Here is a 24571-nt window from a genome sequence, read left to right on the forward strand (position 1 = left end):
TCTTGCCTGATATGATGATCAATTAAACGTTCAAGTGCTTTTAATAGAAATGAACTTAGACTTATAGGACGAAAGCTTTTGGCTTCGTCGTATGATGATCGTCCCCCTTTAGGGATGAAGTTCACGGCTATCTGCCGCCAAAGTTTAGGAATGTATCCATGAGCAAAACTGCTTATCATTATTTTTCTTAATATGTGTTTGAAATGATCGAAACCTTTTTGAAGCAAAACTGGAAATAAACCGTCACTTCCAGGAGATTTGTATTGAGCAAAACCATCGATTGCCCATTTGACCGATTCTGTAGTAACTATTTTCCGAGCAAAATGCAAGGAATCTAGACTTCCAGAAAAGAACTCAGGCTCTATCGATGAATCTTGATCAACACATCCTGGAAAGTGAGTATTGAATAGACAATTTAATGTTTCTTCGTCGTTTGATGTATAATCACCACTAGGGGTTTTAAGGTATGAAACCTGATAATCTTTTGATTTGGCTAAGACTTTATTTAACCTACTTGCTTCGTGCAAGCTTGAAATGTTTGTGCAGTAGCTCTGCCAACTTGAGCGTTCGGCAGCTCTTGTTGCTTTCCGGTAAGCTCTGCGAGCCAACTTGAAAGCATCAAAACCTTCCGTGCGCCTTCGGTTCCAAGAGCGTCTGCAGTTTTTTCGTAATTTACTAAGATTTGAGTTCCACCATGGTGTACTGTTTTTGTTGAATTTCAACGTTCGTAAAGGACACGCTTCTTCATAAGAATTTAAAATAATTTCGGTGGTTTTTGCAACCACTTCATCTAACTCAGAAGGAGTAGTAATTTCAGGTGTATATCCATGAAATTTAATAGCGATATGCTCCAAATATAGGTCCCAATTAGTTGTTCTTGGGTTTCTGAATGTAATTGTTTCTAAAAACTCACCTGAGTGTTCAAAATAGATAAACCTGTGGTCAGAAATCGATTCTTCGTTAGGCACATGCCAATTTGAAATTTCCTGAGAAATTGTTCTAGAACAAAGTGTGATGTCAATCACCTCTTCTCTGTCACACCTAACAAAAGTTGGTTTATTTCCTACATTTAGAATTTCTAAATCAGTGCTGCTTAAATATTCCATTAAATTTAAGCCTCTCAGATTGATATCTGAGCTTCCCCATACAAAATTATGGGCATTGGCATCACAGCCAATTACAAGAGGTATATTTTGTGATTCACAGAATGAAATGACATTTTTTAAATCATCCGTAGGGGATGATTGTTCATATGGTGAGTATGCTGAACAGTAGACGTATTTTCTATCAGGCAGCGAAACCTGAACGACGCAAATGTCTCTTGTTGTTAGATTGGGTATAAGTGTTGCATTTAAAGAATTGTTTATCAATATACATGCACGAGGCATTATTCGGGCACTAGTCATTCCAATTACACTGAACACAGTAAAGTTTGGTTTGAGCAAATTCCCTAAGTAAAAAGTTCCATTTCGGAAATAGGGTTCTTGGACCAAGGCGATTGATGCATTTCTTAACTTTGTAAGTCATTCATGCAAAAATAAAAATTTGGAATTTATGTTCACCATCATATCTGGCCTTTGACCTTGGATATAGCGCCTTTGCTCGCTCTTGAAAAGTTACATTGAAAAAGAAAAACAGAAAAAGTGCCCTCACGAAATCTTTTGAAAATTACTCTTTCCAAATATTTTTTGGTATAACCTTCGAAGTTCTAGCTTCAATATATGTAGGTAAGTAAGTAACAAAAATTTATTGAGCACAGTTGCCAAAAATTCGTCTTAGCAACAAATAATCAAAAGAGGGAAACTTAATAAGCGAAAAAATGGAAATTTTTCGACGAGTTCTTTTTCAGCTCTTGCATTAACGTTGGGATATGTCTTGAAGAGCAACTTTGTCAATCGTGTAATTTCACCATCACCGACAACGAAAAGCAAACAGCCGACCATTGGTTCGAAATTCTTCATTCACAACATTATTTTCGTATGAAACCGTAATACGTGTTCACTGATAGCACATTTACTGTAGCTAGCAAACTACGACATAGAATGTTCAAAGAAATTTCGATGATTTTCATCATATTTCATGTAACCTCACTTTTTCACAAAGGCCTGGTGCTGTTTCTTGAGACATCATTATTCCTCCTTTCACTTTTCCTTCAAAGTCGCAGCAATTCAAAACAAAAACCACGGGTGTCTCATACCAGCATCAATATTTTTTCTATCATAACAAACACCAAATAAAATCTAGGCTTTATATTATAATTTTCTTTTTAAACTTTTAAACCATTTGTTAAAAGCTTTGTACAGCTGGCAATGGGTTCCAAATGCTCTTCCATCACCATGCAGTTCACAAGGAATTTTCATTTGCCATCGATCGATCTCCAGGTGCTGCTTCTTAGACCAAGCCCACCAATGGTTGCTAAACCTCGAATCGAGTACATTTAGCAACATATCTATCAACCCATTATCGCACCAACAGTCGCTAACTTGATTCGAGAAATAGCATTCGAGCAGTAGGTTGTTACTGGATGTGTTTATGTAGCAACCCGGTAGCAATACAACCGGTCATCGCTATGAGAAAATAAACAAACAAAAATACCAACCTGGATGGCTACAATGGGTGCGAAAATCAGTAAGTAGATAAAAAGGCAACCAATTAAATCATCTAAAATACCGACCGAAATACGAACGCCCGGTAGGCTTGGTCTTATAACAACTATTGAAATCTGGTATTCCACCCTTCCCGGCGATAATTTATAAGCATATCAACACTAGATTCACTGAACACCTATTTAGGTTAGATGTTTCGGAAGTTTTTTTTCCAACATCCACATGATAATTAATAGTTTTGAAAATTTTCCACGAACACGACGGCAAAAAACGCGTGCGCTACGAACCGGTCGAAGCCTACTTCTCTTTAAATAATTACAAAAATGACAAAAATAACAAAAGTTCGTTTTGATTGTACGACTTTTAAGATTCACTTAATTTTTTCCCCTTATTGTTTGCTTACGAAATTTTAAAAGATACTCCATCTGCATTTCTGCATTTCATTTTCTAAAATAAAAAGCGAAAGGGCGTTGAAGGTAAGGTAATCCAATCATCAACAAGTGTTCGTGACTATTCGTTTTGTACAATTTGAACCGTGATGGTGTTATCAAAAGCAACAGCTAGAGCTAGTAGGGGTTACTTCCGTAAGGCATCCACCGCGTGAACATTAACACTTGCTCCTAATTCAGATCTCCGCCGATATCTCCCTCCGGTTTAGCTGACGGGGGATATGGCTTTTGACGTAACAACATCCTAACGGTTTTATTTTCTTCTTCCGAAATACTCGGTCCTATTGGCTGAGTAGGTACTCCTGCACTCTTTTTTTCCGCAGCTTGTTGATTATCCGACAAAGGTGTGTTGGCGTGTAGGCGGAAGGTAAGAGAGTGGGAAAAACCACTCAAGCCAAGGTGTTTCGACGTCGTCGTTTCGTGCTGGGAGTTTAGTCGACCTTATGGGGATTTGTGTCAAATTGTAGAATAGGTCAATATAGAACCACGTTGCGTGATGATAAGGGAAAATGTGAACAATTTGGCTTCGATTCAGAGAGCTTGACAGTTGCTCTCAATAAGATGCGAAAGACACACAGAAATATGTGAAATTTTTTTAGGTAATGTTGATTAAGAATCTATAATTCAAGGGCAACATACCGTGAAATTTATTTCACAATGTTTATGTTTGATGTATTTTGAATATACTACGCTACAAGTTCATAGTATTATCATTAATCACTCACCTGATTTTTTTCCCAGTTTTTTTTTTTTAAATCTCTCCACTTTACTCATTTAACAAATCAGAGACGCAGCCTTCATTATGTAAAATACTTTTTTTCCGCTAAAGTTGTATTTCCTTTTTCCGGTTTCGTTTCAGTGGCCGCCTGGCAGGAGCTGGGTCTGATAACGCAAGTGTTTCCGTTGCACGAAACGAGCGCCTTACAGCAGCTTCAGTCCAGTTGGGTACGGAAGTTTTTCGCCCCGCAACCGCTAGGTAGGTGTAATTACGAATGAACATGACCCTTTTTTGCTCTCTCCTGTCCTGTCTGCGGAACAGCAATGAAGTAGGTGTATACTTTGTCATAAGCCACTAAACTTGAGTGATTACTATTTCGCTTTTCTAAAGGAAAATGTTTTTAGTTATTTTTCTAATGAATATGATGTTTTTGCCTAGCTACGAATGAAAACATATTAAATTTTTCCTTTTGCACAAAGGTGACACTAAAATTGTATGAACTAGACACACAAAATAATTAGAAAAATGAATCTTACTCCCAACATAGTCTCTTTCAAGTCTGCTAAAACATTCAAAACGGGCGTTTTAATCTACTTATTTGATTTTTCTATTCACTAGGTTGTTTAAAAATATTAGCGATTGAATACAAGGGGATCCTTATTTTTCTTCGTTTCTTCTTCATATGAAGAAGTAATCAAAGCTACTCAAGGTTCCAAGCAGACCAGTTACACAGGGAGGTGCTCAGAACCATGAACAGCACTGATTGTTTCTTCATATGACCATAAGAAGCGGCAAACCCGAAGCAATAGACAATGTGCGCGGTCGGTTAATATCCTGAGTCGACGGGTGGTGATAAAGAAACAACATACAGGGTGTTCAATAAGTTCGAATACTGAGCTTAATCGGTATAGCGCACGGCACCCTTCCAAATAAACGAATTTCAAATCAAAATCAGTATGCGCGTTAAGAAACACTTCCCTCACGCTCCTTTATTTTAATTCAAAATAAAGTACGACCGAGGTTCAAAACATAGTTAGATTCTATGAATTTAAAGTTAAGTACCCTTTTTCTTCCTTGCGATGGTTCAAAACGGAGTTCGAACTGCGAACTCAAAATTGATCCCTTTTTTCCTTCGGCGAGGGATCAAAGCTGCTAGACCTTATGAACTAAAAATTGAACTTTTTTTGTTGGACTGAAAACACTTAGCGAATTCACTTCGAACCGGAACAGCAACCAACGATCACGCAAAGTTTTGTCGTTCCGGAACAATTACCGGAAGACTATGAAAGTTCTTCATAATGGAATGTCCACCGTGTCAGCGTAAAATTCTGTCCGTCATTGTCATCAAACATATGGTGAGTGGCTTGGAATGTCCGGAAACTTCCGGATGTTATTTACTTCCCGTTGGAAGTAACATCCGGAAGTTTTCTTTTGCCGGCAGTGTCAAAACTTTCCACCGCTCTGTAATTGCAATGCAATGTACCGGAACAGCAACATCCGGGTTACAAAATTTTTTAACCATCCTTTAATTTCCTGAAAATAAACAACCCTCCAATAAAAAGGTTAAATTTGAGTTCGACTGCCGAACTCAGTGTTGAGTATGCCTATCAGAACTTAGTTTTGCGATTGCCCAGTCAAACTCAAAGTTGATGGCTGCCCCTGAAGTGCTGTTTTGAATCAAAACTACTTAATTTTGAGTTTAAAAAAAGGAGCGTACTATATAAGTACCTTATCTACGCACACGGAAAATAATAAAAAGGTAAAATTTACCGAGTTAGCAAAGGTGAACGCTCGTGAAAGCCAAAAAGGTAACTTCTACCTCTTCGAGGTGAAACTCACAGTCAGGTAAAATTTACCTGAATCGAGGTTTGAAAAAAGGTACAATTCACCGAGAAAAAAGGTGAATCCAAAAAAGGTTAATCTTACCTCGTAGCGAGGTGAATTGAGCTCGATAAAAAAGTATAATTCACCTAGAAAAAAAGGTAAATCCAAATAAGGTAAAACTTACCTCGTAGCGAGGTGTAATTGGATTGAGCCAAACAAAACGGTACAATTCTTCTAAAAAAAAGTAACTATTCGCCGAACCCGTTCATTGAGGTTAAGCTGTTTTGTCATTCTAGGAACAAGTTTTGCTTTGTGCCTAATATGTGAAAATCGGAATAGAATGGTAAGTGTTCTTAAATATCATTTAGTTCTGCTGGTTCTCGTCATAATACTATTGATTTTGTTTCAGATCGGCCCATAGAGCTTTGAGGTGTATTCCACGTCATCCTCCAGCCGGAAAAGCCGAACCTGACCGGATTAGTCGAACGGAGGAGGCCATGAATGTACGCAACGCAGGTGGATTCAGCGGCCATAGCGGCTCAGAAGAACGCGAAGCCGAATTACCAGTCCCTATTTATCTCCAATAAATATCATTTTTAAAAGAATTTTGTATTTTTTTAATTCTTATTGAAGAAAACAATCAAACCAACCAGCATTTACCTTTTAAATCAGTAAATGGGAAAACCGTATTATTTACTATTTTGCTAGGTGAAAAAGGTAAAATTTACCTTTTTGCTAGGTAAATTGAAAAAAGGTAAAATTTACCTTTTTGCTAGGTGAATGAAAAAAAGGTAAAATTTACCTCGAAAGAGGGGTGGAAAAAATTCACCTCGCAAAAAGGTAAATTTTACCTTTTTTTTATTTTCCGTGCAGTATCCGTTTAAAAAATGTAAAAAAAGAGTAGTTTGAAAGGATGTTCTGAAAAAAACTTGCTTCAGAAAGCATTGGAACAAAAACAGTTCAGTTATTTGTTATTATTTTTATTTACATAGTATTCCGTCTCACGACATAACTTGACGAACATAATTCCTAAAATTCACTCGGTTCATAGCAACCGTTCTCCAATTTCTCGGGCACCCCACGTTCGCCAGATCACGCTCCACTTGGTCTAACCACCTCGCTCGTTGCGCCCCCGCTCGTCTTGTTCCTACCGGATTCGTAGCGAACACCTGTTTTGCAGGACAGTCGTCCGGCATTCTCGCAACATGTCCAGCCCAGCGTATCCGGCCAGCCTTCACCACCTTCTGGATACTGGGTTCGCCGTAGAGTCGCGCGAGCTCGTGGTTCATCCTTCGCCTCCACACTCCGTTCTCCTGTACGCCGCCAAAGATGGTTCTTAACACTCGTCGCTCGAATACTCCGAGTGTACGCAGGTCCTCCTCGAGCAATATCCATGTCTCGTGCCCGTAGAGAACAACCGGTCTAATAAGCGTCATATACAGGTTACACTTCGTACGAGGGCAAAGTCTTCTCGACCGCAGTTGCTTGTGGAGTCCATAGTAGGCACGACTTCCGCTGATAATTCGCCTCAGTTATTTGTTATTGAATTCAAAATCTTTTTTAATACAAATGTAGCGTTTTCTTCATATTTTTAAGAAAAAAAAAACGGATAAAATTATTCGTCACAGTTTTGAAGGAAATAAGGAATTCTCGAGTTCATTCCTTAAAACAGCTCATTAGGTGGCGTACACTTTATTCGTCCATCGTTTCAGCTATCCTCCTCCAGGTCTTCATCTGATTGATGTCTTTGACAAAATTTCGTCTGTGGAGATACATTTTTTTTGGTATAGTTCCGACGTCATTGTCTTATCTGTAACGAAAACTTTCGTTTTTTCTTGCAGCAGCTGCAGCAAACAAATTTAAATTTGGCTAAAATATTCACCCGAGCCGTTGCCAAGTAACTGGATTAGTCCGAAGTCAGCCTTGACATAGGTTTCATCGTCCATCAGAAGACACCCGTCAAACTCGGTCAGCACGCTTCCGAGCACGCATTTTAGCCACACTATTCTGTTTTATGGTCCTTTTCGGAGTCAAATTCTCCTCACGGTACTATAGGCAGCACCTAAATTGCAGGCCAAATCACGGTTCACGGTTGGAATTCCTCTTAACCGTCTTCAAAATCTTACTACGTAGTTTCCGGTCGAATGTTCCACCCCGACAATTGGCTTGAGGCTTCCAAATCGTCTTCAATGTTTCCTTATACCGTTTGATAATCCGCCATACGATATTTCTGGGTAATTTCAGCTGTTAAGGGGGCATCCATAAATTACGTAACGCTTCTGGGGGTGGGGGAGGGTGGGGGTAAGCTCGAGCGTTACGAATTGTGACATAGGTGAGAGGGGAGGTATGCTCATCGTTACGTAAAGATTTTTCCCTTAAAAATCTAGTTTAATCGCAGCTACTTTTATGTCGAGCAGTTTTTATGAAATGATATTCAAACCAAAATTTGTAAGCTTCAACATGATTGAAACTGGCTTGTAACCATTCCTTTTTAAAGATTCTGAGATAGACTACTTAAAATATGTATTAACCGTGAAATAACCGTTGGAAAACCGAATGTTCGGTACATTTACCCCCAAGAACTCAATTCAACCTTAGATCTGAAATTTTACTGTTTATCTACTGTTACACACATTTAAAAAATGCAATTTTTATTATCCCGACGAATTTTACAAGTAGAGTAAATTTTGCATAACAATAAGTTTTGCTTCTTGAACAAAATAAAGGAAACAAGGTAGATCAGTTCAAGCATAGAGCATTTCGTAATAGAACAATCAATTCTAGAGTTTGTTTTGATTAGGTCGTATGAGCCACTTGAGATGTTTCGAGAAAATCACGGTTGAAATTTTTAATCATCTTTAAAATTCTCATTTTAAGAATATTGCTCAAAAACGTTTGTAGAACCGGTAGTCAATTCGAAGATAGAAGAAGAATATGCTGGACTACTTCAATATGCATTAGGAACGTTCTTGGTAGTGCACAAGAACTTGCGACCTTTTGTATTACTGATTTGGCGTTAACGTCTTTTTGTAAATCGATAAGTTCTATCTTTAAAATCGATTGATTTCATCTAATCCTTCGCAATTTCATTTGGAATTGCTTGTAAAGTAACGCTTAAAATAATAGGAAATAGAACGACGAAGAAATACCTGGAAATAAGACGCTCAATGAGATCCGACATCGTTGATGGATTGGACTGTCCACTGGAAATGTGGCTTGATATTGCTGGCCACTATCTGTGTTTTCGCCGACCGTTCATTACGTGCGTGGTACGTACCTATCGGTAGCACCTTCTTGAAATTAGAAAATTGGAATTCATTTTCACAGTCACAATCAAAACCTATTTATTTTACTTACCAGCAACAATTTATGGTCATCCATCATATTAGGAAATCTAAAATTACTTCAGCAAACGATTTTCTTTTGATATTCTTAAATTTTACTTGTAAATTCAGCACTTTTCACAGAGAATTTTGTAAACATACACAAAGGACGCATAAACCAACTAGTCAAAAAGATATTATGCGTCCTTTGTTTTGCACGACAAACTAGTGCAGTGCAAAACGTTGCAAAAACCAAATTACACTCGAAAATGAAAAAGTCATCATACGTCTTAATTTAAAATCATTTTTCTAAAGTTACTCATTCATTTAATTAAACCAAGTTTTAACCTGACATAGAATGCATGTTTTTTAATCGTTTGCAGCCAATATCCCAATTTTGTTTATATTGGTTTTTACGACCTAATCAAAACAAACTCTAGAATTTATTTTATCTGAGAGTTATCATCAATTAGTACTTAGAAGCAATTTGGATAGATACTAATTTCGTTTTGAAGAAAGTTAACAAATTTCATGTTAAAATCTTTTTTTACATTCGAAAATCAGTATTTAAAAACATAAGAAGATGGGGGGAAAGGGTAATTATTAGCGTTACGTAATTTTTATAGAGGGGTACGTCGAAGCGTTACGATTTCTGACATACGGGGAGTATTGAAAAAGTGCATTTTTTGCGTTACGAATTTATGGATGCCGCCTTAGCTAACCTAGATTCAGAACACAATAGATTTTTCAAATAACTGTGCACAATTTTTCCCCTACTTTCGGCTTCCATGTTGATCGTTTACAAAGTACAGTCAATTTATGCAGAATGTCATAAATACATATGTAAAGCTGATAGGAATCCCGACACGTGGGCACCAAGAACCTCCATATCCGTCCACCAGGGGCGTCATAATATGAGCAAAAGTCTACGTCTTAAACTGTTGACCCTGTACAGAGACTGCGATGAAAAAAGTAATATCTCAATAACTATTGCGATTCTTCAGTTTTTGAGATGTTTTGAAATTTTTTTATTGAACGCCCGCTATCTATGCAGGTTTTCACTTTATACTAAAGCTGTTTTCCACAATATTTCTTCTGATTGCATTTCATGGACCATTGATCCATACCTGTAAAATTTCAAATGTTTTCTGTATAGCTTTGCCAAACATTTATTTTCTCTCGTTGATTGTATCTGCGTTTTTTATTTAACAAAAAAAAAAACAAGATGACAGAGCAGAAAAATATCTGCACATTTGGTGGCTGTCACAAAACGACCGGCAACATTCCGCCGGAAGCTGTCTGTCATCTTTTTTACATTTTCTCTCGCAACGGTACTATGAATTGTACGAAAAAAAACAAGAGGAAAACAATGTTCTTTACCAGTATTTAGTGAGTGACGGTGATAATATGGCGCGAATCCCGCATTCACTTATTTACATAATAACATCCGCTTTTTCTTAAACAGGAATATGTATCTTTCGTCCATGCTATTGTATTCGGTGTGTTCTTTTTCTGTTTGTGTTTCTGGTCTCTCATTTCGCAGATGATATAGCGGCGTATTTCGGAGTGAAGGTGGCTCTCTACTTCGCCTGGTTGGGCCATTACACGTGTGCACTTTGTGTTCCGGCCGTGCTGGGAACCATCCTGTATGTCGGCCTCTGGGGTCGCGGTCAGGTGAGAATAACTGGGACTTATTAGATTAAATCTTCCCGGTCGGCCTTCTCGTTCGTTTGCGTGGTAAGCGTTTTATGCCGACTTATGGATGCTTCATTTAATTCTTTTTATGTTTTTTTCTATTGATTCAAATGAACCTAAGGCTAAGATAGTAAATAATATTAAAGTAGGTAGAACATGTGTATTCCCTCCATACACATAGACAATTGTTTATGTCATGTCTTATGTTTCAATTACAATGAAACTACATAATTAACGAGATTCCGTGAAAAGGCCATCCCTCGGGAAATGAATCGTCTTGGTGTATGTCTAATGAGCCAGAATTGTTCTAATGCGATCTAATTTACCTACTCTTTCCTATCATATTGTCGGAACAGGTGGCACAGGACATCGGCCATGTAATATTTTCCCTGTTTAACGTGGCGTGGGCTTCCCTGTACCTGGAAGCGTGGCGACGCTACTCCGTCGAGCTTGCCTTTCGGTGGGGAACTTTGTCGACGCCACCGGAACTTTTGGAACCGCCTCGACCATTGTATACGGTAAGTCGCTTTGCTGCTGTAACTAAATAAAAAACAACAATCTGTCTATGTGCTGATTAATAAATAATTCGTTCTTACGTTGTTCGCTTCCAGGGCTCGCTGGAGGAAAGTCCCGTAACCGGTCGTCTGGAACCACGTGAAACTCCCGCCTGGCAGCGACGTGCGTTCCGGTATCTAGTTAGTTTTCCAATTATTGGACTGTGTTTAGTGCTAGTATTTGTAGTGATGTTTCTAATGTTACGACTCCAGGTATTTATCTTTTAATATTTATAATCTAGAAGAAATTCGTTTAGATTTAAGACGAGCTTTACTCATTGACAAATCGTGCCCCACATTCATCTGTTCGGCAACATACAAACATACAAAGAAAAAAAGAAACTGCTATCACTGCTTGTTTTAATTAGTTCCTTTCTCCACATTTAATCGACTTTGTTGTCTCGTGCCTTAATCAGTCCCAGTGATAGGCCCATTTCCTAGTACACACTTCATGATGACGATAATGATGGACACTTTTCTGGCGATGTTGTTGTTTGGGACGAAATAAAGTGAACTCGGAATCGGTCTCATTGGGCCTGTTGGTAATAGTATCTGTTACGATATGCTTTCATGGCTATACTGTCTCAGTAGAGTTTTACCAAAAGGTCAATGTCACAATAATTGGATTAGAAGGCGCGATGTCTATTTTGAGATCTCACTTGTCGATTAAAATGAAGTCAATTATTGATGATTTATACGTTCGATATCTTGTCGTGCTAACTTAAATTAATTTTGGCGAAAAATTCTCAAAGGTATTTCGTTTAAAATAGGGAGGTTGTTCGTGGATAAATACTTTGAATTTATTGTTGAGCAAATGAAGTGCATAAATTGTTTTAAATTGAAATTTAAAACTCAGGGCTCTTTTGACAAGCTATTTCATCAAGCAATGTTCTGATTTTTTTAATGTCTTTATTATAGAGATTTTCAGCTTTCAGCTGGTTCATCTCTTTTATGAGATTAGACATACGAGAAAGAGACCATAAGGGACTCTCTCAAGAGGTGGGAAGTACATTATAACGACAACCCCTACAATTGGGGACTAGGGGAGATGGGGGCATAATGGCCACCTTAAGGAAAACGGTTATTTAACCATAGAAAATAGCTATAATAGGGAGGTTACATTATTGTTTCGTGTTCAGACACTTGAAAAGCCTATTCCCTAACGGGCTGAAACGTGAAAAACTAGATGAAAACGTTAAAAAATGCATTTTAAAAAATTTTGCCAAAAGCTGAAAACCAGCCACTGTGGAGGCATAATGAGAACCCCCCCTGAGGCAGTATGAGCACCATTAATCAGAGCAAGATGTGCGTTTTTGCCGGGGAATCTAGCAGCGAATTCAATTCGATGAAGTCAGGTGAGTCGTAGATTCATCAAACAAAGCAATAACAAAATAATCTAGGTCTGTTTGTAGAATACAAACAATTCACGCACGCTCATACATTAAGTGCTTTGTTCGGAGGATGATGCTACTAGCCGTATAATGTAACAATAAAAAAATCGATCATGAATTGTGAATGGAAAAAAATCTCCTCGAACAGAAATCTAACTCTAGTCTTTTGATTACTTCTCCGACACCTTACCAATAGGCTAAATCGTCGGATGAAAACTAGTCAAGATGTGGCGCTATAAATCAATTTCAATTCGCTGCTAGATTCTACGGCAGAAAATGCTCATTATGCCTCGATAATAAGGTGCTCTATATGCCCCTAGTCAACAAATTTAAGTAAAAACGTGTTTTAAAATTGTTAAAAGTGAAAAATCAAAAATTTTATGATGGTAAAAATTGAGAAACAATGTGTACATCATGTTGCAGTACGAACATTATAGATCAAGGTTATTTTAAGATCATAAGAGCTTATTTCGTGTTGCTCAAAAATTATAATATTTTCGTAACTTGAGAACCAAGCTAGTTTTTTTTTTAAATATCTCTGTAAAGATGATAAGGAGATTCCTTTTTTTGTGAAAAAATAATACTATAGGAAGTACGAAACAAATCCTCATGAAAATTTATTTAAGAAAATACGTACTTTCGTAGAAAAGCGTAGTGCTCATTATGCCCTGGGTGCTCGTTATGCCCTCATCTCCCCTACATACTATAAATTGAACATATGGTCAAGGTTGCCGAAATCACAGAAAAATCTATAATTTCACAGAATTTTGAGCCAAATTTTATCACAGAATCTGTGTCACAGAACACAGATTTTTTGAACTATTTACAGATTTTACAGAATTTTTAAATTTTGGACGTTTTTTCAAAATAAATTTTATCATGTCGATAAAAATTTTGGATAATTATCTTTGAATAGGAGAAATATGATAGAATTGATAATGTTGAGTGATTTTTTTTAAGTAAAATGTAAAAAAGACGCAATTGAACATGACTTTTGATTGAAATTAAAGGACAAAGCATCACAGAAAATCTTCACAGAATTTTTGGGAAAAATCACAGAAAGTCAGAATTTTTTTTCGTCAAAACACAGAATTTTTTTCGGCAACCTTGCATATGGTCTTTATACTTGATCGAATAAACCAGCATCCTTCAAGAACGAAAAAACGACCTCTGTCATGGTTGGATCATTTCCTAGCGCCTTCCCTATATTCTTGGGGATATTATACGTCAGTCTAGCAACTTCGTATTGTGGGCATTCGTAAAAAACGTGCTCCACCATCTGATGTACATGACATACTGTACACTGGGTCCGGAAAACACTGCCAACGCTCATTTTGTATGCAAAAGCTACATGCCCCGTCCTTAGTCTAGATAATTTTCGTTGTTCTCTGTGTTTTTTAGGATCATCCCACTTAGTTACCACGCTTTTAATCTTGCGAAGGAAGAATTCCCTGGTTTCTTCTTGTCCAGAACAGTACCATTCCTCAGCCCATTTTCCGGTTATCACTTTAGATACCCATGTCTTTGTATCTTCTGCTGGGACAAGATTGCTATAGAGTGCTTGCCGACGACCTGATCTTGCGAGTTCATCAGCTTTTTCGTTCTCAGGGATGCCGGAGTGACCTGGGATCCAGACAAAAGTTGAATTTGATGGAGCTTCCAGTAAGATTTTCTGAAGCCATGGGTGCTTAACTGACTCTGATTCTAGAGCAGAAACCACACTGGCCGAATCTGTAAAGACGGCGATGGGACGATCTGAGGGTGTTGTTGCTGCGATAAGGGCTGCTGCTGCTTCTGCTGAGAAGACTTTACAATGGTCTGGGAGTCGATAACAGGTCTGGTCCCGAGATACCTATCCCGACCCTTCCTGATGCTAGTGAGCCGTCCGAGTAAAGAACTGTGTGGTTTGAGTACCGGGTCCTGGTCAGTTCTATTACTGCTTTTTGGATAGCTGTTGGATTGGAGCCTGCTTTGAACTGCTTCTTGATTGTCAGGTCAGTTAGTGTTTTAGGAAGGTTCCAGCCTCTGGTTCCACACCAATGGCCCTTGGACACTGGCGGGAGCTTCTGGCCAGTGGATTCTCTAAAGAGGCGATCTGCCTCGGTCAGGAGGAACCCCTCCCCGTTCGATTCGGATGTCATCGAAGCAAAACTAAGTGCTCGGTGGCACACCGCTCTGTTTATAAAGTGTCGAAATGGAAGTTTACTACTTTCCGCACAAGCCGCGTCGCAAGGAGTGGAAGGTAGAAGTCCTGATGTTGTCTTGATGACCCGGTTTTAAGTAGGAGCTAGCTTTTTCAACCTAATACTGTTAACTCAAGGCCGTATGTAATTCTGGAATTTACGATCGCATTTCCGATATTTATTCTTGATTCCCTGTTGCTGTTCACGTGTTGTCCAGCCAAAGTTTTTAAGATGTTGATACGGCTTCGACAGTCTTCCTTTATTTTATCAGAATACGAAGCGAAGGATAGTTTTCTATCGATTATAATGCCGATTGTTTTAAGTGATTTACGTCTTGGTACACTGGTTCCATTGATGATAATTGGTGTATTAAGTATCCAATGGTTGGAATTGCATATGTGTGTGTATTAACTTTTGTTTGCTGATAGCTGGAAACCAACAAATGAGGCCCAACGAGCCACCCACGAGACAGCTTGGGCTAGTTTTCGTCGCATGGCCTTCACGGTGGCGCCAGCAACCATCAAAACCACGTCATCAGCGTAAACAAATATACGAATTCCGCTGGGAAGGTTATCAAAGATACTATTCATTTTCACAAGAAATAGTGTCACGGCCAGTACAGAGCCTTGAGAAACACCAGTCTCTTTATCTAAAGCTCTTGATTTATGGTTACCAATCATTACTCGGAAGGATCGTGAATTTAAAAAGTTTTTGATGAAGTAGAGCATGTGTCCACTGTCCACCCACACCCCAATTTACAAGTTGTCTTAATACTGACGGCGTCCACGCTCGATTGTAGGCTTTTGCTATGTCTAAGGCTGCCATCTCAACATGAAGTTCATCCCTTCTTGCCTCGTTTAATGCATCGCTGAGTGTTCCAAGATGGGTATTGGTTCCACAGCCTGGTCAAAATGCGAGTTATCGGGGATCTAGTAAACCGTTATTATAAAGGTGTTGTGTAAGTCTACGGTTGACCATTCTTTACATCAGTTTGCTGGCGCAACATGTGAGGGAGATGGGTCGGTAGTCTTCAGGGCTCCGCCCGGTTTTATCGGGTTTTTTGATAGGGACTACAGGCTTTCCGACCATTCCTGTGGAAACTCGCGTTTGGTCCAGATACTATTAAAAATATTTAGTAGTTTTGTTTTGCCGCTTGGAGTTAGATTCTTCAAGAGTGGGTAGCCAACCTCATCTGGTCCTGCAGATTTTCCTTTAGCAACAGCCAAGGAAGTTGTCAATTCTCGAAGTTGAAATGGCTGACATAGATGTGGATTAGCGTTGCTGTTCGGTATTCTGAAATTAGATATCGAGTTGCATGTTGCAGAATTTCTTCTAATGAATTCGTCAGCATAACCATCCAGTGCCGAAAGGGAGTAGAAATATTGGCCTAGCATGTCAGCTATGGTTGCTGTATCCGTTACTGTGCCGTTCGGAGTAGTAAAGGCAAAGCCCTTTGATCTTCGTTTCCCTGAAAGGGCGTTTACTCGTTGCCAGAGTTCTGCCGAAGTATTGTTGTTGTTTACTCCGTCGATGAATTCCTGCCAACTGTTTGTCTTAGCGTCTCGTATTGTCTGCCTACATTTGTTCCTTAGTTTGCGGTATATCTCTGCTGTTACTTCTTTGTCGGGATGGCAATCGGGGAGTCGCTTGACTGCGCGCAATGCCTTCCTTCTCCCCTTAACAGTGGCCTTGACTTCTGGGCACCACCATCGCGTTGCTTTTCGGCCCGGTTTTGTACTAGTTCTGGGAATTGCTTCGATTGCTGTGTCATGCATACCTTCTGTGAATTTTTGTATAGTTAAAGAATCTGGATCCTCTTCGAAACGATTCATCAACTCTTATGCTGGTATAATTCCCAGTTCGCCTGATCACAGACCCATCGAGGTCGCCGAGTAAGCTCCTTAGGTTTATCATTACAGCGGATGATAATGGGATAATGGTCGCTACCCATTGGGTCATGGTGAGTGAACCATAGGAGTCGACGAAGCAAATTTCGACTGGAAAAACTAAGATCGATCACAGTTTCCGTTTGGCCATGAATGAAAGTAGGAGATCCGTTATTCAGAATTACGAGCCCTACTTTATCCGCATTCTCTAGTACGTCAATTCCACGGCGATTTCGATTCGGACTGCCCCATGCTTGATTGTGTCCATTGAAGTCGCCTAGGAGTAAAATCGGGCCGATGATCTGCTGAAGAACGTTGGTAAGTTTGTTCCGCAGGTTCGGAATTTTCTGGTTAGGCAAGTAGATCGAAACAATTGTCACCAAAAACGGGTAAGAGACTTCAACTGCAACCATAGGTAGATCTGTGTCTAGATCAGATGAGGTTCCACTGGATAGCTAACGTAGAGCTCGTAGAGTGATTCTTACTTATGATAGGTTGCTGTTTCGGTATTGAAGCATTAAGTGTTCTACTTGTAATAGTATTTTTTGAGCTTCCGATAGAACTGAAAGATGTAGTGCTTGATGAGTCATTAACGTCTTGTGTTGATCGGGTGGCGAAACCCGACAGAGCTGCACCAGCAGAAGCAGTCTGTATGGACCCCGCTATTGGCACAGACGCACAGATGAAGGATACGCAAGTGATATGGACGAAGGGCCAGCAATAGGTTGCTTAATATTAAAAAGTTTCGCATTCCATTGGTCGTACTGTTCAGCACATGTTCTAGTATTTTGTGGCATGGCTTTACGTGTTGCTAGCCTGGCGGATCGTCTGAAACATATGCCTGGTCGATGGTGGTCAGGTATAACGATTCCATTGGTGTCCTGCGAGGAATACGGGGGTAAAACCCGCTTGTCTGTCTCGCAATTCCTATTAAACTCAGCTCCCGTGGTGTCCTGCGAGGAATACGGGGGTAAAACCCGCTTGTCCGCCTCGCCATCCTTGTTAATCTTAACTCCCACGGTGTCCTGCGAGGAATACGGGGGTGGAACCCGTTTGTCCGTCTCGCTTGATGTTCTCCGGTTTCGGAGGTGGTATGCTAGTTCCGGTACACCATAGACTTCGGCACTGGCAAGGCCCAGGCGCTCCGCACAAGTTCTAGCATTTTGAGGAATGGCTTTACGTGTTGCTAGCCTGACAGATCGTCTGAAGTGGATCCCTGGCCCCTGGTTGTCCCCCCCCATTCTGATACCGGTCCTCCAAAGACTTCCGCACTGACAGGGCCCCGGCTACCCGAGGTAGTAGTTAGGTTTTTTAATAGTGGGTTTTTAGATTTGGACCTGCAGTTGTCCTCTCTGTTGAGTCGCTTTGAACTATCCACATGAGAGTTTGTTGAAGCCATTGGTATGTTCAGAATTGTCTTGTCGGTTATTTTTGATCAGAGAGGACTCGCTTGTAACTGGAGGTAACGTTCATGGCAGCTCTTAGAATTCCAGAAGACCGAAACGATTCGATTTATCTGAATAAATGTCCATTTCCGAAGTGTTTTTTTTGTTTGGAGTTTGAGAGACCTTTCGAGGAATCGTAACTTTCGTCATCTGATATGAAACAAGTAGACTGAGTGTCCACTGAGATGACCTTCTTATTTTGCCTCATGTTCTTCGGTGAATTACTCTTTTCTTTCTGTCTGGTGTGAGACTGTAACTCAAGACGTCTGCTTTGTCTTGAGAAGCCACGACTTTGACGTCCATTTCTATTGTCCTCAAGTTGATTGGATTCTTGGGGAGAACGAGATCTTGATCTTACTTTTTGGTTACCAACATTCTGTGTTTTTTTGACAATAGCTTTGGTGTTACTACTGAGTTTCCATTTTCTGTTGCTGTAGCAACAGTGATATCTCGTTCAGTGACATTTTTATGGACAATCGGTGCAATAGCGATGTTCGCAGCAGCCAAGGCGGCTTTCAGAGATGCAATTTCAGCGTCCTTCTCTTTGAGAAGTTTATCTTTGTTCCAGAGTCCTTTGAAGAGTTTTTCAATTTGACGATCCCGTTTCTCAGCTTTCATTCTCATAGCGTTGAGCCCTTCGTCCTTCTTTGCGGTTTCGATCAGGAGTTCATCGAATTTATTTATCGTCAAATCGGGCATCGTTACTTTCCGCAACTTTCATGGCAGCAGTCTTGGATCTGTGATTGGCTTCAAACATCCTTCGAGCTGCAGGGTACCCAACTCCCTGGTCCACCATCAGGTGCTGAATATCGGTCTCCTAAAGGTAAACTGGACACTTTTTGCAAGCGACTGGATGTTAATAATCATCACAGTGCTTGCAGTTAGTTTTTTCCTGGCATGGTTTCTTCGGTGTGTTATCGTGTTTTCCACAGCATACGCCGCATACTGGAACAATCATTGTACATCTTTTTCTTGGATGTAAGGATGATAGTTGGAGTCGGAACGTTTTTGCCTCCTCCCTTGCGCGTTATCTGCCATAGGTCCTTAACTCCCTGTTTCTTAAGCTCCTCCTTGAGTTCTTCTGCTGTATGTTCCATGGATTCTGGGCAGTAAACCACACATCTACATTGGTTGCGGGTAGGATGGTCAATTATTCTGATTGGAGTGTTATCAGCCAACTTGTTCATCTTTTTAAATTGATCGATCTGCTTTCTTTTTCTCAGTTTGATAACGTTAGATGTTGTTTTGTGGGTATGCTTCTTTGATTTTAGTGCCAAGTTATGCCTCGACTGCCTTCCTGATTTCAAATGGCCGCTTCGGTAAGACTGTGTCCACTGCCTCTAATTGTAGTACATGCATTTGTCCATGGTCTCCGTTAGGATCGCACCCTTCGGGAACACTTCGTCCAGCAAATACTCCATCTATTCTGCTGTTCAATCCAGGATCCCCTGGATCACCGTAAGAATCGGGGTCGTAACCCCCCGACATTATGCCGGGAGGTATACGTGGATCTTCTTTTTAATGTCTATATTTCACAAAAAAAAACACTCGCAGCACGAAAGGTTGAGAACTACTGTGTTGAACTACGCACGTGATTCGGTTTGTTTTGATCTTCGTCACTTACTAGTGTTCACTATCGTTCACTCATGCATTCCTCACTGTGAGTCGGGACGATTCACCTCTTATGATCAATCACTCAATTTTCTAGAGAGAAAATGGTGTCCTTCCAAGCGTCTTTCCGCGATTGTGGAAATATTAAATCACGTTATCAACCTTACTTCATAGAGATAACAACGAGAATCCAATGTTCATAGTAAAATTGTCACTTGTAAAGAAAATTTTCAATATCACTCCGTAGATACGCCCACTGCGTCGTATATAACACGTGTTATCGCAACGAAACCCAAGTGGCGACTGTCAATTTCTGAATCTTTTACCCTACTAACGGCCATTCGTCGTAGTGAAGACCCGAAATGTGAGCCTAACATATTTCTTTTTAAATTTGCATTCCACCGATCAAGAAGTGAGGAAGTCTAAGAATGCGGAGTATCATTTTTGTCATTTTTGTCATTTTTGTAATTTTTGCCATTTTAGTCATTTTTGTCATTTTTGTCATTTCTGTCATTTTTGTCATTTTTGTCACTTTTGTTAATTTTGTCATTTTTGTAATTTTTCTCATTTTTTGTCATTTTTCTCATTTTTGTCATTTTTTGTCATTTTTGGGCATTTTTGTCATTTTGGTAATTTTTGCTATTTTTGTAATTTTTGTCATTTTCTTCATTTTTGTCATTTTTGTCATTGTTATCATTTTTGTAATTTTTCTCATATTTGTCATTTTGGTCATTTTGGTCATTTTGGTCATTTTTGTTATTTTTGTCATTTTTGTAATTTTTGCCATTTTAGTCATTTTTGTCATTTTTGTCATTATTGTCGTTTTTATCATATTTGTCATTTTTGTAATTTTTGTAATTTTTGTCATTTTTGTCATTTTTGTCATTTTTGTCATTTTTGTCATTTTTGTCATTTTTGTCATTTTTGTCATTTTTGTCATTTTTGTCATTTTTGTCATTTTTGTCATTTTTGTCATTTTTTTCATTTTTTTCATTTTTGTCATTTTTGTCATTTTTGTCATTTTTGTCATTTTTGTCATTTTTGTCATTTTTGTCATTTTTGTCATTTTTGTCATTTTTGTCATTTTTGTCATTTTTGTCATTTTTGTCATTTTTGTCATTTTTGTCATTTTTGTCATTTTTGTCATTTTTGTCATTTTTGTCATTTTTGTCATTTTTGTCATTTTTGTCATTTTTGTCATTTTTGTCATTTTTGTCATTTTTGTCATTTTTGTCATTTTTGTCATTTTTGTCATTTTTGTCATTTTTGTCATTTTTGTCATTTTTGTCATTTTTGTCATTTTTGTCATTTTTGTCATTTTTGTCATTTTTGTCATTTTTGTCATTTTTGTCATTTTTGTCATTTTTGTCATTTTTGTCATTTTTGTCATTTTTGTCATTTTTGTCATTTTTGTCATTTTTGTCATTTTTGTCATTTTTGTCATTTTTGTCATTTTTGTCATTTTTGTCATTTTTGTCATTTTTGTCATTTTTGTCATTTTTGGTCATTTTTGTCATTTTTGTCATTTTTGTCATTTTTGTCATTTTTGTCATTTTTGTCATTTTTGTCATTTTTGTCATTTTTGTCATTTTTGTCATTTTTGTCATTTTTGTCATTTTTGTCATTTTTGTCATTTTTGTCATTTTTGTCATTTTTGTCATTTTTGTCATTTTTGTCATTTTTGTCATTTTTGTCATTTTTGTCATTTTTGTCATTTTTGTCATTTTTGTCATTTTTGTCATTTTTGTCATTTTTGTCATTTTTGTCATTTTTGTCATTTTTGTCATTTTTGTCATTTTTGTCATTTTTGTCATTTTTGTCATTTTTGTAATTTTTGTCATTTTTGTAATTTTTGTATATTTTGTCATTTTCTTCTTCGTCATTTTTGTCATTTTAGTCATTTTGGTCATTTTAGTTATTTTTGTCATTTTTGTAATTTTTATCGTTTTTGTCATATTATCGCTTTTGTCATTTTTATCATTACTGTCAATTATGGCATTTTTTGTCAGTTTTGTCATCCAGAAAAACAAATTTTCTTCGCGAATTATGTATAGGTAACAAAACGAAGGCAGAAGTTAATTCAGTTGTTGGACGTTAGTCGTCGTCAAGCCGAATAGTCATTAGACCAAAGGGGTCTAGCCCGTATAGACGATAAGTCAAATGGGCATAAGGCCTAATAGACGAAAGGCCGAACGGTCGTTTAATAATTAAATAAATAAATAAATAAATAGATTAAATTGACTGATTTTACTGCTTAACAACCGAGAAACTGACTTCGGAATAAATAAATTCCAAGTTCAAGATTCAAAATTCAGAATTTAAGATTATTAATTTGAAACTACTCCGAACGTTGAAGTTGATCCTATCTATATCAAACAACATCGCTTAGAAATGTCCTGGCGTTCGTCGATCTCCTCCGTTTTACTCACTCACTCAATGTCGTTCCATATACTCATCACACTGTATTTGATTTCTTTTTGTTTCTGTTTGTTTACCACATCAAACACAAATGTCTTGCAGGATTGGCTCGATCAGCACTTACCAAATTCTAACGGTGCCGTCTGGGATTGCATGTGCATGGCGTCTAAGGTCTGGACTACAGTATTCTACAACAAAACCAAAAAAAACTTAACAAGTTACAAAATCATATACCTTCTTAGCTCTAAGAAAATCCCCATTCCGTCCCTTCGATGTGTTTCTCTGGGAATGATAAATTAATAGAAAAAATCAACTTGACTTGGACTTCCCACTACCTACTGCTCAGATCCATCATTCTCTATGATAATGGTATAACATACAGAATTCTATATCAATCTACTATATCTCCTTGTTTTATTTCTCAGTTGCGCTAATCAATCCACTTTCATGCCGAAACAAACACTTCCTTCCAGCGATTATGAAACAAACGAGCTTGCCACGTTAATGTTAAAGAAACTTTTTTTGTTAATAACCTTAAAATATTTTTATTTAATCAACTCTATAGGAAACCCCTACTTTGTCATACAAGTCATATATTTCTACAATTGGAGTAAAAATAAATATTGGTGTTATCTCAAAAACAGTGGCCGTATGATTCAATATAGTGATTTTTAATTTGCAATGGCGACCGTAAAAAATGGATGGAATATACATATTTGCATGTAGTCTTTATCTGAGATATTTTAGTTAGGAACTTTGGAGATAATTGCTCATAATTTGTACTTGATTGCGAGAAAGAAAAAAAAATTACCTTCACTCGAATGGCAGTCGTTGAAAACTGCGTTTAAGCTTTTGTTTCCTCCTTTTATCGATTTAAATCCTTATTATTAATTTCAAACGAAAGCACCTTTCAACTTGGCTTAAAACTGTCTGCCAAAAGCAAAGTGAAAAATGATTCAGCCTTCAGAAGCCCATACCACAAAATGTATTTGCTTCATCCAGCGACGATACAGACACTTAAATACCGCCCAACAAAAAGATAATTTTTCGCGGGCCCAAGTATTTTCTAAACAAAAAACTCACACAAAAATGTCACCAAAGTTATTCTCCCGGCGTGGGGGATCGTAGTGGCGGAGGCGCTAACAAAACTTTTTCCTCACTCTTATCACTTAATTTATCCGAGGCCTGGTTTGTTGTTTACGCTCCAGATTTTCTTTTTTTTTTGCTTTATTTCAGCACTTCTCTCATATAGCCGACCTGATGATTTGCTCCAAATTAACTCAACCATTTGTTTTGCTAAGCACATTTGTGGTTTAGTTCTCGATTATTTTGAACCGGAGCTTAAGTTTTTATATAAAATATCCCATTCGAAAAATCTATTCACTTAAAATAAACAGAGTTTAAAGTTCCAATTTAAGTTGAACAGTTAAGAAACTTAGAATTCACGAACATTATTTTAAATTCATAATTCAGGAGGAAAACAGTGTAAAATACAGGGTAAAATTAATGTGAACGCCTGGATTTGTACAAGGGCTGAATACGCCACGATGTAGGCAATAGATGTTCCGATGGAGTGTGGGTTCCGAATAAATTGAACAAATTCAACCGATAATAAAATGTTCCGTTTCTGTTCGACCGGTACCTAACTACATTTGAACAAACATCCTACATCCTACATGATGTACGCTTGGGACGGACGAAAGTTGGCATATTTTCAGGTTCAAGTCAAGTGATTACATCTCCCTTGTCTGACATTACGTAATCTGAACCTTTCGGGAGATGCTGACGGAGAGAGAGAGAGCTAATTTACATAATGTGATAATATTTCCGTCTGGGGTGCGGTTTCGGTTCCGGGGGCATTTAGTTTGGATGGGAATCGCTTCGAATTCTTCCTTCATAGTGTGAATGTTTTTTTTAATATAACATGAAATTGGTACCGCGGATAAAGAGCTATGAGGAGTAAAGGGAAGGAAAACGTTATCATGTTCTAGAACCGCTCAAAACTGTCCCAGCACTTGAATTCAAAAGGGATCACCTTGGTGTTTAATGGTGGTTCAGATGTCTTGAAAGCTTTGCTTTGATTCAAAACCTATCCATGATTTTTGCAAAAAAATTAAGTAACGTTTACATGAACTTTCATGGTTTTATGCGAAAATTGAATACCCTTTTTGTATTGAAAAATCGATATCATTTTTGATTCTTCTGTGTAACCGAGCATGCTCATTGTTTTTGTACCAATTTATAAATTATTTGAAGGAAATTTTCCGCTGAACAACTTGGTCGAAGTTTAAAATATTCAATTTTTCCATTCAAACATAAAAGTTCAAATAATGGTATACCCGAAATCCGCACAAAAGCTTTTCTCGTCCATGATTTTCCATAGCTCGTCACGGACGATCGTGTCGTATGCTGCTTTAAAGTCGATGAATTGATGGTGCGTAGGGAATTGGTGTTCACGGCATTTTTGG

The 24571-nt window shown here is 38.2% G+C and overlaps 1 protein-coding gene across 1 annotated transcript in view; it reads left to right on the forward strand.

The window, feature by feature from the left end:
- The window catches only part of LOC129742302 (anoctamin-8-like), a 24091-nt gene extending 1567 nt beyond the window's left edge, over positions 1-22524 (forward strand). Inside the window, exons 2-6 of the mRNA XM_055734184.1 lie at positions 3915-4031; positions 10464-10594; positions 10972-11133; positions 11227-11382; positions 22206-22524. Coding sequence (XP_055590159.1) covers positions 3915-4031; positions 10464-10594; positions 10972-11133; positions 11227-11382; positions 22206-22403 — 764 coding nt within the window. The 3' untranslated portion in view covers positions 22404-22524. The remainder of the gene's footprint in view (positions 1-3914; positions 4032-10463; positions 10595-10971; positions 11134-11226; positions 11383-22205) is intronic.
- Positions 22525-24571: the final 2047 nt, after the last annotated feature.

The sequence above is a fragment of the Uranotaenia lowii genome, chromosome 2, assembly GCF_029784155.1.
Source record: "Uranotaenia lowii strain MFRU-FL chromosome 2, ASM2978415v1, whole genome shotgun sequence".
In the NCBI taxonomy this organism is placed as follows: Eukaryota; Metazoa; Arthropoda; class Insecta; order Diptera; family Culicidae; genus Uranotaenia; species Uranotaenia lowii.